The 13,884-nt window shown below is 41.5% G+C and overlaps 1 protein-coding gene across 3 annotated transcripts in view; it reads right to left on the bottom strand.

Moving 5' to 3' along the window:
* Positions 1 to 13,884, bottom strand: part of LOC138206973 (receptor tyrosine-protein kinase erbB-4-like) — a 214,241-nt gene that overhangs the window by 42,861 nt on the left and 157,496 nt on the right. For all 3 annotated transcript variants that reach the window (XM_069163915.1, XM_069163918.1, XM_069163917.1), the window contains exons 13-16: positions 12,332 to 12,464; positions 8,159 to 8,252; positions 6,158 to 6,312; positions 2,733 to 2,777 (exon numbers count right to left, since the gene is read on the bottom strand). In XM_069163915.1, the coding sequence (XP_069020016.1) occupies positions 2,733 to 2,777; positions 6,158 to 6,312; positions 8,159 to 8,252; positions 12,332 to 12,464 (427 nt within the window). The remainder of the gene's footprint in view (positions 1 to 2,732; positions 2,778 to 6,157; positions 6,313 to 8,158; positions 8,253 to 12,331; positions 12,465 to 13,884) is intronic.

The raw sequence follows: 13,884 nt of genomic DNA, 5'->3' as shown, positions 1-13,884 counted from the left end.
AAACATCAGATTTAACCCCTGAATGTCAAATCAAGTTTTCTGCTTGAATGTCTGCAGCTAAAAAAAAGTGATCGAGGCGACTGTGAAACTGAAATCAAATGTTTTATTTCTATCAGTCCTAGAAATCCTTTAATGCCAGTGATCTGTTGTGCTATAAATGCTCTTTCAGCATCTGGAAATAGCAATGAAAAAGCTTGTTTGTGCTGCATGTTGCACAGGTAAACAGACAGTTTTAAATGTATCAACTACTTCACTACTTCATAGCTTGACAAGCGAGTACTTCCCCTTTTTTGTTGCCCTTACAACACGACTCGTGACATCTTAGATCACGTCTTTTATCCATCTCTCCTCAACTCCTTCCTGCCCTATCGTCCTCAACTTATTGTGTAGCTTAATTTTATATTTAAAAATAAATAGCTCTGTCATACAAACACACAGCTATTTATGGTTGTGTTCATGCTCCCAAACAGTCCTATAGAGCGCACAGCTATTTTCAAGTGAGAGCTGCTTCTACTTTTACAGGTCAAAAGAAAAAAGCTTTTTTGGATGTGCTCCTGTTCGATGAGTTCACAGAAAAGTGCGATAGTGGACTGGATTTCCTTATTCTTAAACCCTAACCAGGGATCTCTAACATGGAAAAACTCATGACTTCTGACTTTAGAATTACAAATAAACGAGATATTAAAAGTGCCTATCCTTCACAAATTGCTTCTGCATCGTCTGGTGGGGGGGGGGGATCTGCTGAAGGCAAGCCTAAAGGTTGAAAGTTAAAAGCTCTTTCTCTTCACTAATGATGGCGCTAATGCATTTGCCATTTACGTACCTCTTGCACTTGTATCTACTGTTAAACTACCACTCAATCCCGTCTTTATATTACTCTTTTCCCTCTCGTCTTTATTTATTTATTTTTTTTGCCTTGTTACGGATGCCGGGATCTTCACTGCTTTTCCTATTTTCTTTTTTGAAAACACAACCACATGGTATAAAATAACACCCTCTTCTAGCTGATACTTGAGGTTCAAAACTCTATTAGTTGTAGAAGCCATTAGCAGCTAATGGAAGACTCGTGTATCACGGCGCTATGGTGGAGCAAGGTGCCGCAGCATTTGCCATATCGATTGTGACGGAGTAAAAGAAGGGGGAGCTTGAAATTTACAAGGAGGCTGTGGGTTCTGACAATGAGATATACAGCCATGTGGAGAATAGTAATGCAGCAGTTTGGAATGATTAGGTCGAGGGCGGAAGAGAGACAAGGAGAAAAGATGACAAATAAAGGAACCGTTTGGGGGGGGGGGGGGGGGGGGTGAATAAAAAGACAGAAAGGAAAAAATAAAAGATGGAGAAAAAGAAAACACAAGTGAAACATCCAAGAAAAAAAACTTACTCAGAAACATTTACATATAGGTCAGGATATGAGAACGAAGCAAAGAGAGTGGGAGAAGGAAGACGAACAAAGAAGAGTGGTGAGACAAATAACGGAGTGAGACAGCACTAGACAAGGGAGAGGACTCCTCTAATTAGGAGGAAAGGGTTTAGAGCAGAACAAACGACACAGGGTCATCTGATGAGACGGGGGAATAATGCCATTGTAAGAGCAGCAGAAGTCAGACACCAGAGACTCAGCTGAAGCCTCCCAGAGGAAAGTAAAAAGGTCTCATTTCAGTTTCCTCTGCCTAAGAGGATCTCATGGCCTCTGTTTTATACAGCTTTGCTGGTTTAGTGAAATTAAAATGAGCCTGTCAGTCTTTTGAATGTGCTCTATCTATGAAGATCTTTTATGGGTCTTTTAATTGGATTGTTGCTGTTGTCTTTAGGCTATCGAGGTTGTATGGCTGATCACATACTCTGCATTAGTTAAACCAACCTGGCTGTGCTTGTTTTTCCTCTTGTTAATATTAATAATGATATCAGTCCCTTTGGTGAGTCATTTCTGGGGCAAGTCTTAGTCATTTTTTGGATAATTTAACCTGGTCAAAACATCTCTAATAAGTTGGATTTGATCGCAAACAAGCCATTCACAAATATCAAGTCCTGATTTTAGTCTCTCAAAGGAATAGTTCAACATTCTGGGTAATTCACTTATTTAAATTATTCTTGATATATGGCCACAAATGTGTTTGGTGAGGTCACATTGACCACCAAGATCTAATCAGTCCATCCTTGAGTCTAAGTGAACGTTTGTACCAAACTTCATGAGAATGAGACGGAAAATCGGAAACTTAATTCCTTCAATCGCCGCTGTTGTGTAACAGATAATTATGAGAGTTTTGATCAACAGTTTCCAATAATTTCAAACTGTTCCTTTAAATCTGACTCAACATTAACTTTAGATAAAGAGTAAAGACCGACAACTGAAATGAAAATAAATAAATTAACTGAAAATATATATATATATAATGAAGAGATTAAGTTGTTGTTTCAACATAAAGTTTCCAGGGAACTTGCTCACACTGTATCTTGCATGTGTTAAGAGTTTTGTTTCTGCAGTGGTTCCATCAACACACATCGGATGCTCACAGTACCGTAATTGGACCACAAGAAGGCTTAGTACAAGCTTAGACCACAACAAAAGATCTTTAAGTCATCCGTCAATTAGAAAATACAAAACTGACTTCACTCTTGTTAATGAGTATCATGCGAAACGGGATTTAAAATAAACTTTAACGAGTTGTGGCAGGATCCGACGGTGGTCTCCCAACCCCACATTACAAATGTATTTTCAGATCTCTTACCTGTCCATCATCCCAACACAATCTTGGAGTCTTGGCCCGATGCACCTGCAGGGCAGAGAAACCAGAGAGATCATCCATTAAATCAGGGACAGGTTATGAGTAAACCTCATGTTGTCTTTCATCCTTGTCAATCAGCTGTCACTAGGCGGGGACCTGTAGAAAAGGCAATCCCTAGCACGGCTGACCACTTGTCAATATGACGGGAAGAGGCAATTGGGCTGGAAGATATTGTTCTTGTTTGTTTCACGTTCTATCTGAATGCATTTGTTCACCGACAAAACATTCCTGCATCATTTAGTTCTAACAGCATTTTCCAACCAAAGCACTTGAACCATTCAGAGGCGCAGTAAGGAGTTTTGTTTTTCCGCTGAGTATTCCCTTACTTGAGCTGAAAACCAAGAAGGAGCTTGAGAAATATTGGGTGTGATGTTGTGGTCGGTAGACACAGAGTCAGGTTGGTGTAAGTGGAGTGTAGATGAATATATTCTTGTGTGACAGAGGTGTTATCTACCTAATGCATTCCCTTCACAACTGCTTTGTGCACCTCCTTTTCCATAAATACAGCAGCTGGAGGAATATTTCTGTAGCATTCTGCAGCACAGCTCTGCTTTAAAGCTAGTTTTACTTCTGCTGTCCTTGTCATTAAACCCTTAAAACTAAAATCACACTAACACTGTAGCATGTCACATGACAACCTGTAAAAAAGGTCACTCTCATGATGAATCTACAGATAAATATCACTGACTTTGCAATTCTCTATTTTATGGAGCTTCATCATTATTTCTTTGGATTTTCCAACTCTAAACTTGAGTGTTTTGGGTCTTACTGGCATAATTTACAGCCGCAGCAAGCAGCCGATTTGTGCAAAGAAAATGCTCTAAAAATCCCACCGCACTCCACCTGATCAAAAGCCCCAAACGGCAAGAAAGAGCAGCATTAAGTAGCTATAAGCAGATATTTCCCTCAAGAATTGGTGGAGATCAAAGCAGAGGTGAAAGGAGAGTGTATATTGATCAAGTGGCCAGAAGCACAACCCTAAACGTACACTAATGCTGCTGTATGTATGTATCAGCGAGATGTGATCGTATTTTCTGCATAAATGAGAAGTGAATGTCAAATCTTAGATGTCAGTATTGTGTTTAAAGGCCGTTTCTGCTGGCATAGGGTGGCAAAAATGGTTTTTTATTTATTTAAATATTAAAGATTTTATTGAATTCATTATTACTTAAAGGTGCCTGTAATACAAGTAATGATTTTTGCTATCTCAACCATCAAAGCCACTGGAACGTGCTGACAACACAGAGATCAGTGAGAACTTGTTAACATTAAGTAAGCAGGCAGTGATTAGAGCCGACTCTTAGCTGCTCATTAATTCTTGATTCTTGATTGGAGGACTTTGAACAGCAGAATAGACACAGGAGAACAGTTTTTGAATGCATCTGTGTGTGTCTATGTGCGTGCGTGTATGTGCGTGCAAGCTGCATGTGCACATGAGACACAACAAATTACAAAGTAGGAGAGCGGGCTAACTTAGGAATTAAATCGGTGACAACTGTGGCTTCGTGAAGTCGCCTCGTTGTCAATTAAACTGTGCACCAAATGGCTAATTAGCAGGCAAACAGTTTCCGTATCTGATGTTGTGTGTGCCTGGAGGTGTGTTTGAGTTAGTTTCCCTCCTGTGTTACAAGAGAACAAAGACTTTCTGACAAGAAACACAACAAGCCAGGTACAGGACATGCTCTTCTCCTTTAGTAATAACGACATCTTTCTTTCGGACTTGTCCTTAAGTGAGTTACTGATTTTATACAAGCTCCAGGGATGCTGATTTATTTTGATCCTGACCTTTGACCTCTGCAATGTCTCACTCAAACCCTCATACCCTAAAATACTTGGCCTCAGGTTGCGTCTTGATGTTAAGAGCCCCCTGTGGTTAGAGGCCAGAATAAGATGGCAGGGCTTGACAGGAGGAGTTGTCATGCCAAGGCCATGACAGATTAGTATTCGCAGTCGAGTTAAGAATGGTCATGTCTCAGTGAAAACTACACATCTGACTTTTACCGTCTCTGTCATTGTGTTCTCCTCATCTTTGACCCATCCTTTAAAAAAAAAAAAAAAAAAAAAAAAAAATCGAGTTTATTTGGCCTCTTCAAAGCTGCTCTGATATCATCAACAGTTACAGGGTAGCTCCAGTGAAGTAAAATAACCTCCTGCCATGTGAGAGACAGAACATTAGGTCCCTTTCCACCTCACATCATCTCGCCAGCCCGGTTTCTAGGATTTAGAGCTCTAACTTTGCTGAGACCACAGACAAGCTCCAGCTCAGCCCCTCGACCATCATATCCTTTCTGCTCTCTGACCATCCCCTACTGTTCGGCTGCTTCCCTCATGCTATTGCCTTGGTTTTAGTAAAGACAAAGGTTTGAGTTCAAAGTGACAGCCACAATGACTTCTAAAGACGTGCTTGAGAGGATGAAAACCCTCGTTTACGTTGGTATGTAAAGAGGGTACATTTTCTTTGCATCCAGAGACTCATTTGAAGTTTTAATGCTGCTCCGGCCTCGGTAGTAAAATGTGTTTGTTTAGGAGGAAAAAGGAAATATAGCTGGATGGTGGCTAAACTGTGAGTTTAATTGCATTTAATTTTAAGTTTTAATTTCAGGTTTTACATGTTTTGCAGTTTCTGTAGGTCTACACTCAGAAGTATACGCAACCCTATCTATACAATCCTTAAATGCATTAAATGAACTATTCAATCTTTTGTAAATATGTTTCTTGGTTGTGTTTTTGAGAGAATCTTTTGAAAATCAAAACTCCATCATTAACTTTGCTAAAAAAAAATGTCAACAAGTTTCCGGGGCTGACATTCATGTTTCCTAATGGCTTGTTTTCTACGATTATCTTTGAAAAACAAAATGTATTTAGTTTAAAATGACCCTTTTGGATCTCCAGTGCATTTTGCTTTTGTCCTCAGATAACTCCTCCACCTCCTCCTTTACCTGGCGCCAGCTTCCCTCTCTTGTCTACATCTTCCCACCTTACATTGCACCCTGGCTTTATATCTTCTCTCTACCTGCTCTCTGCCTGCACCTATCTCTTCATTTATACATCATCTGCACTGCACCTGGAGGGTCAATACATTCTTCCCCTGACTGGAGGGCCCCCTGAATCCAGCTACAGGTCAGGGAATGTAGCAGCTGCAAGATTAAGTCATGTGTTCTCCCCCTCTCTTTCTCTCCTGCCTTGTGAGGGAGGTGCTGCATGTCTGTAATACTACCTGAGAGCAATGCAGTATGCCTTTGTGATGCTTTTAACAGCATGTAAGCCGGAGGTTGCTCAGGAAAACACGAAAGTGAGTGAACACTTAAAAGAAATGGATTAACTTTTATACGTGGACACACCATCTTTATGCATCATCTCTCTCTTACCCCTGTGTGCAATTGGCATGGCAGGGATGACACTCGTTGTTGGCCTTGGCGTATTTGAAGATGAAACTGTTGGCGCCCTGCAACCCATCGGGGCACTTCTCCACGCAGTTGGGTCCATCTTTGAAGTGCAGGCATTTTACACATTGGTCGGGGCCCTGCGAGGGTGAGCAGAACAAGAAAGAGGGAGATGAGAAGATGTGTTACAAGGAGGTGGTGGACAAGAAGGGTGCATAAAGAACAAAGAGGGGGAGGGTGCAGTAAAGGGATTAGTCAGAGGGAAAGGATGACATGTAGAACAAAATCATGGGTGAAGAGGTGAAGGAAACCAGCAGGAAAGAAACAAAGTTATGGAAAGTGAAATGGGATAAAGAAAGTGGAAAGAATGGAGATAAAGAAAATGTATGCAAGAATAAAAGTGAGCAGAATCAAATTCAAACCTGGCGAATCATGTCAATTTGCTCACTTTCTACCACAGCTAATTTAACTGGCAGGACCCACATGAATTCCATTCAGTGATTTATAATCTGTCAAGCAAAATTGCTCAGAGTGTATTCTGCTGCACCCCTGTTAAATTGGCAAAATGCATAAGGAATCAGGTCATGTCAAAGAGCTGCACATCGAATGTGATGGAGGAGATGACAAGCGGTAACTGAGCACGAGCTCCGCTGCACCAGATCATGAATAAGTAAGAGGGGTGGTGGAGTGTGAGCGTCTATGAAAGCAAAAAAAAAAACTGACTGTACTCCATTTGTGTGTGTGTGTGTTTACGTTTGTGTGAAGGTGTTGACAAAAGTATGAACCTGCCCTTGTGCAAAGATGAGTGCACGCGTGTGTATGCAAGAGCCGTTGCCAAGGAGAAGTTGTATTCTGGATGCTGGTAGTCTTGGCACCATGCTCTGTTGCTAATGACGACCACAGTGACCTGATGGACAGCTTCTCGCAGTTTGACACATTCAGACACACGCCATCAATAAACATTATTCTCACTTTGCATGTTTGTGTGGATGCATGTGTGTGCGCGCCAGTGCAAACGCATACAGATGTCTGAACGCATTCAAGTATATCCGTGTACGCATGTGTATCCGTGTGTGAGAGCGCCTGTGGATGATTGACTCGGGTGTTATTTACTACTCAGCTGTGACCAGCATCTCAAAGTCACCAGCCTCTATGCATCCTTGAGATGTTGTTCTCGCTCTTCATCTCTTATTCTCTCTCTCGGGGTCAGTCACAAAAGGTTAGTCACACCACTCAGTAGATTTACAAAATAAATCAGATACGACTTTCTGAAAATCAGAAATGTAAAAATATCCAGTAATTTACAAGCTCATTAATAAAAGCAAATATTGTTCTTTTGTGTTAGAAATGTATTCCTTATTTTGTCTTATCCTCTTAACTATCCTGCAACTCCTGAGATTTTTCTTGCAATCTTTTCTGGGTGTCCCTCAGGATTGGTTGCCACTGCTGTACAGTATTGTAATGCAAACGACGCAGCTGCACAAGCAGATTTGTTTACTTGTTTATGGACGTAGGGTTTATGTGCGCATGTGTGCAGATGTGCAGCGTCTCTCGTGACATTTTAGAGGGAAATTCTAACATTTTGGAGAGTCGTGGTGTGATCACACCCGAGACTCGAAAAGTGACTTTACAGGAAGGTCAGAAACTAATCTCACTTTGCTTTTTGAGAGTGTGCTTGCCAAAAGCATGCCTCCTAAAGTAGACCCAGTAGTTTATCATTCCTCCCATTAACCTACCATTCACCTTTGCAAACAGAACTTATATCTACTGAAATCCAGTGCCTGAAAACAGATAGACTCCCACAAATAAGCTGTAAATCCACTTTAGCAAATAGAAGATATGAGACTATCTTGCACAGAAAAATGAGAGGAGTGGTTCTAATCTGAAAGTGAAAACAAGTCTATTTTCAGTATTTATAACATGTTTCATTAAAAGAAAGGGAAGTTGAGTTTGAGGGTAGCTGAAGGGGATTCTGGAGGGTCTTACCTGGCCAAGACACGTCATCATGTTCCCATCCATCTTCTCACACTGGCTATCACACTCCAGGCACACAGATCCATTGGCAAATTCACGCACTTCCCTGATAATCAAAACAGAGATGCATGTATTACAGATTTGAAAGTGTACCCACATTGAGATATTGATTAAGAGTGGCCTGGAGGAGTTTTAGGTATTCTATGTGCATATAAGCAGAAACCGTATATAGGAGACCTTTCACAGTGTGATCATTTACTCGGGTCATCTCCGAGATTCCTGCTCGCACTGACTGCCTGAGTGCCCTCTGGTAGAGGGGCATGCAGGGCAGTGAGCAGACCAGAACTATTTGATCAAGTTAAAGGCTTAGTATGGTCAATATGCTTACAGAGAAGGTCCATGAATAATGAACAGCTTTTTAAATCATAGTCAAACATGAGGGAACGCTTGGAAGGAGGAGGACAGAATGTGGGAGGGAATAAGGAAAAGGTAAGGTTGGTAGAAGAGGCCAACGAGGGCAGGGACAGAGGGTTGCTTTGGAGAGGGTGGAAGTGGAGGGACAGAAGATAATAATGAGAGAGAGAGAAAAAAAAAAAGTCAAATTCATTTAGTTTTCATCCTGTTATCGAAGAATCATTGCAGTTTCTGCAACTGGTCGGGGTTCAATCAGACCCTTTATTAAGCCAGTTAAAGCGCTGTGTGCAGTTTATATTGGTTTCGTTTTTTCAGATTTCTGAAGGAATAGAAATGAACAATAGAGCTCAATATTGGGTTTATGCTCTGCAATTACATGAGCAGGAGCTGCACATTGCCTTAGGCCACACTGTTGAATCCTTCCATGTGTATATGGCCGCGTTGGAGTGCGCGCGCATGCGCCTGATCTATACATTTCTGTCTGGTTTGTGTCCGAAGCAGCGCATTATCTTCGCTTTTGAAGTGAGGTGTCCCCGGCGGGCCGAGGCCGGCTGCTGTCAATAATAACCGCTGCCGATCAAAAACACTTTTCACATCAGAGGGATCGATCAGCCGATGCAGAGGACAGACAGAGGAGGATTCACCCAGTTACAAACAAACCCCTTTTATCACACTGGTGGGATAATGAGAGCGACTCTCTGTGTGTGGGCTTTGTTTGTATTTGCATGTGATGCTGCTGGGGTGGAATAGAGAGTCAACACATTCTTCCTCGTGAGCTGGCTTTATATGATCTTACATAGAGAAATGTGGATTTCCTGCGGGTATGTGTGTTTCATACATTTTCATGTGGGGTAATATTAGCTGGAAATCTTTCAGACTTGGGAGTTTTAAAAATCACAAAAAAGGAAAGAAGACTCTGACTCCAAAGTTCAAATGTATCATTAAAGGGCCATAAAAGTGAAGATAAAATCCCATTTCCTTTTTGCTGAGCCTCAATGTCAAGGCATTATTTTCTTCGAATGGTTTTATTAGTTCATTGTGATCACAGCAATTTGTCTCATACGTCTAAAATTACAGTACGTAGCAACTGTCCTTTTATTAATAATGTTTTTCGCTGGATTCAAAGGATTCTCCCATTGCTAATTTTGCATTTCTCCTTCGTCTTCTTTCCCTTGTTCCAAAATAAATTAGCTTTCTCTCCTGGAAGCTCTGGCCAAGGGAATCATTTAGAAAACGGCCCAGGCAGTGGAGAAATATTTCTTTTGTTGGTTGAGGGGGGAAAAATACATGGAGGAGAATGGGTGAGAAACAAAGACCTCTGCAGTGGTGCTCTCTGGGGTCATTTCCATTCCTACAAAGCCGTTCCTCCTGATTGGCCCCCTTCACGGCTGGCAGTGTGCACCGAGGCCCAATGGGGGGATGGCCTGATGGGGGATTAGCCCTGTTTTAGCAGGAATTTAAGCAGGACTGTGGCCACTATTCAGACCTCAAAGCATCCAGCAAGCCGGAGCGTGGTCAACCCACCAGAGCAACTTTTTTAATTAAACACTTTCAACGCCTCCCTAACCCACTGCCTCCCTCCTCCCCTAACCTCAGTGGACTCCATCACAGTCGTTTTCATTTTCCCTCTTGCACCCCTTTGCTCTTCCTTTGTTTTATTCAACAGACGTATAAACTAAAGGGAATTAGTGCCTTTCCTCATTAAGAATGGAGACATAGAACAAGAGCGAGCCGAGGAATCTTAAGGTTTAAAATCGAAATTCTTTAGAGCTATATAGTTCAATAGCTTCAGAACAAAGTAAGATATTAAGCAAATCGATGCTGCATACAGACTAACCCCATATACAGTAACTTAAGCCAAAATTTTGACAACCATCATTAATAGATTGTAAGATAGTGCTGAAAACAGGTTGTAAAAGTCCAGCCGTACATTCATGTGCAAACTAAACTACTGTTTTTAAAGTAAGATGAGATTTCAACACTTTAAAATGCAAACTACACATTTCAGGGCATGAGGACTGAAGACAGTATTACTTTTAAAGTTTATCCTGACAAAATCAAGTGGAATGAATTGAAGCAGGTGTGAATTTTTTTTCTGCTTTGGGAATGGGAAAGGGTCTTTCCGTGTCTGCGTTAGGTAGGCTGACAATATATTCAGACATTCAGCAGCTATCATTTAATGACTGGTTAAGATTATTGCACCAATCAATCAAATGAACAGGCATATCTTCTCTTTCAAATGGACATAATGAACATTCCCACTGTATATTTCTATATGTAGAGCTCTTTTTAATAATGTATTTGTTTCATTTTTGTTTTGCTGTCTGGCTTTAATTCCATTTACATTATAAATAGTCTATTAGTTTGATGACCTTCAGATCTGAGAGTACAAGTAAGAATAAACAAATTACAGTGTACAATAGTAACATTTAGCCAGGTTTCCCATCCAGGTGGAGAAAACTGAAGTTTAGACACGGCAGGGCAAATCTGTGTTTGTATTGGTGCGAGTGAGACGGAAAGCATATAGTAGCAGTCACAGAGGGATAGAAGTCCAGGCTACTCAGGGTTTCCATCGCAACAAAGCTCCCCTTTATGTGTCAGATATGTTTTTGAAGCCTTGTCGGTAGGCAGGTACTGACTTCCTACAACAGGCAACCCTTTAGGTCAGAGATATTTTGATTCCACAGTTCAGGGCAGTGACACAAAGCAAGAAATGGGCCTGTCAACTATTGCCTTCAATGCATTACAGTGGCTGACTGTATTTACAGTATAAGAAATGACTGCTTGAGCAGCTCCCTGCCACGCGCCTTTCCTTCGTCTTCTTCAAAGCTTTCGCTATGAGCTGTTTTTCCCAGAAACTTCAAAGCCTCCCTCCCACAAACGGCGCCGGAAAGGACGAGCAACAAGTCAACATGACCGAGGGTTGCTCGCTCTTATACACCCCCCCTCTAACACACATGCGTGCACTCTCTCCTCTTCCCCTGGGGAAAACAAGAGCTTGACATCACTGCTTGCAAGAAAATCATATTTATCTGCTGCTGGTACAGTCTTATTTTAGGTGGAGGCTTTCAAGTTTTGTGATTCGTAACATCTCCTCGTTCATTCAAGAGAAACCCCAAAAAATAAAAAAGGCTGGAAACTACATCTACAAAGAAGTGTTTCTCCCCAGGTGAGTTAGCAGTGGTCTTTTTGATGTGCCTCTTGGCAACATAAAGCAATGACCTGAATGAAATTATTCACACTGAAAACTGTGGCTTATTAGGACACTCGAAGGGACTTTGTCGCAAACGTCAGTCATTTTCCAGTTCGGAGCAGTAAACACTCACGTCTGTCAGTCCAAATGGGCTATTTGTAATAAAATGTAATTCATCAACAATCTATTTAAATTGATTTTGGACAATTGATGTAAAACGCAGCCAAATGTTCCTTTGACTGTTCACACTGTGAAATTCCTTATTTGTTCATCTCATTACATTCATGCCAATCGGCAATTAGACTCTCCTCCTCCAGAGCCCTTGAGGATGTTTTGACTTCATTCTCATGCATTAAAGCTGTTAAAATTGATTTTATTTCCTGTGCTTGTCACGTATGGCTGTATTGCTGGGGAATTAATGCAGCGTCCTGAAACCATAATGATCCAATATTCAGGGAAATGCTTTATTTACAGTTTTACCGAATCGTGTCAGATCAGCTCAAAGCTACGACTGAACCTTGTTTGCTCATCATGCATCAAAAGAGGAAAATAATTTTGTTCGTGAATGGAGTCCTCACCCATCAAAGAGGTTGCAGGACTCGACGCAGGTGCGGCCTCGTCTGAAGTATCGGCAGGAGAGACACTGGTCGGGCCCCGGGCCCCAGCACCCGTCATCCGAACACATCCGGTCACACACCATTCGCTGCTGAGCTGTGGAGAGGAAAAAGGGAAGACATGAATATAAAGAGTTAATAACAAATACTCTCACAGGCATGGTTTAATGAATTTACATATGCACACATATATGCACAAGCACACACGATACAATATACGAAATATTGAAAATTATGCAGGAACAAAGGGAAATATATCTAAAAAGGGTTCATTAGTAGCAATTTAATCTATAAATTAGAAGTGTTTGTGCTCACGTGTCACAGTGTGTGTCTGTCTTTATTCTTTTTTCCTACCAAGAAGATGAGTTTGTTCTGTGCTTGTGCGTCTTCCTGCATGTTCCTTCACATTTGTGTGCGAGTGTGTTGGTTTCGCCGAGGGCTGCCCAGCTGTGTGAGTAAACATTGATATTCCCCACAACCTCTGCCATTAAAAAACGCCCCAACCAGAACCCTAAGCCTTTTTTTCCCCCCAGTTGAACCAAAACAATCAATGCTGTTCATCAGACCCGCCATCTCCTCCATCCGGTGAGTGACACGCACGTCCCCGGGTGCGTCGCCCGGTGGGGGCAGAACCCTTTGTCAACAGCAGAACAGTCAATGGAGAACAGTGGGCTGAGCCTAATGAAGAGGCCTGTGTAAGGTGCCATTGATCGATCTGAACACACACACCACTCATTAACTGGATAATGATATCAACCACAGCATGGCAGGGCCAAGAAAAACTACAGTGGCCTCGTTATCTCAGTGAGCTTTACTGGCAAACACACCCAACATGTCATCGAGGTGTATAAAATATTATAGATAAGATAAGTAACAAGGGACACTGATGAATAATAGGACCAATATATTTTTGTCTTCATTAGGTCTCCTCTTCCCTGCGAGTTTAACCCACCTCGGTGCATGACGCATTAAGGGTCACGGGGAGCTGAATAAGGGCTTTCATGACCAAGCAGCGAGAGATGGCCATGATGCTGTTGCCTTGGAAACAGCCATGTCAGTGTATAAGGCAAGAGCAGAGCTGGATTTGCAGCGATGTGTGAGGAATCAAAGTTTGGAATAAATTGGAGTGATAATGGGAGATAAAATAACAGGTGTTTGTTCACCGCTCTACGTGTTTTCAGAGAAAAGATAGCGTCGACATGCGAGTGTGTGTATGTGAATCAGCAAGGGTGACAGTTTCCTTTATATTTAAGGCTGCATGATTCACAATTGCACGCAGTCATCATTGATGTACATATAGAATCATATTCTAAAATTCCCAAAGTGAAAACAATGGCACGATTTGTTGTCAGTACAAAATCCAAACAGGTTTTACAACCTGCAAGGCGACTCAACACCCATAAAAGTTAAATGCATGAGCCAAATTATGTGTTTTAATAAAACAGAGCTCTTCAATATATATATATATATATATATATATATCTTTTGCTTGGTGTCTGGGATGAAGGTTGTAATTT

The sequence above is a fragment of the Embiotoca jacksoni genome, unplaced genomic scaffold (genome assembly GCF_022577435.1).
Source record: "Embiotoca jacksoni isolate LCO1_2020_lvr unplaced genomic scaffold, fEmbJac1.0.p SCAF_30, whole genome shotgun sequence".
Classification (NCBI taxonomy): Eukaryota; Metazoa; Chordata; class Actinopteri; family Embiotocidae; genus Embiotoca; species Embiotoca jacksoni.
Note: the sequence above shows the minus strand (reverse complement) of the source record. Positions and strands in the feature narration are given on the sequence as shown.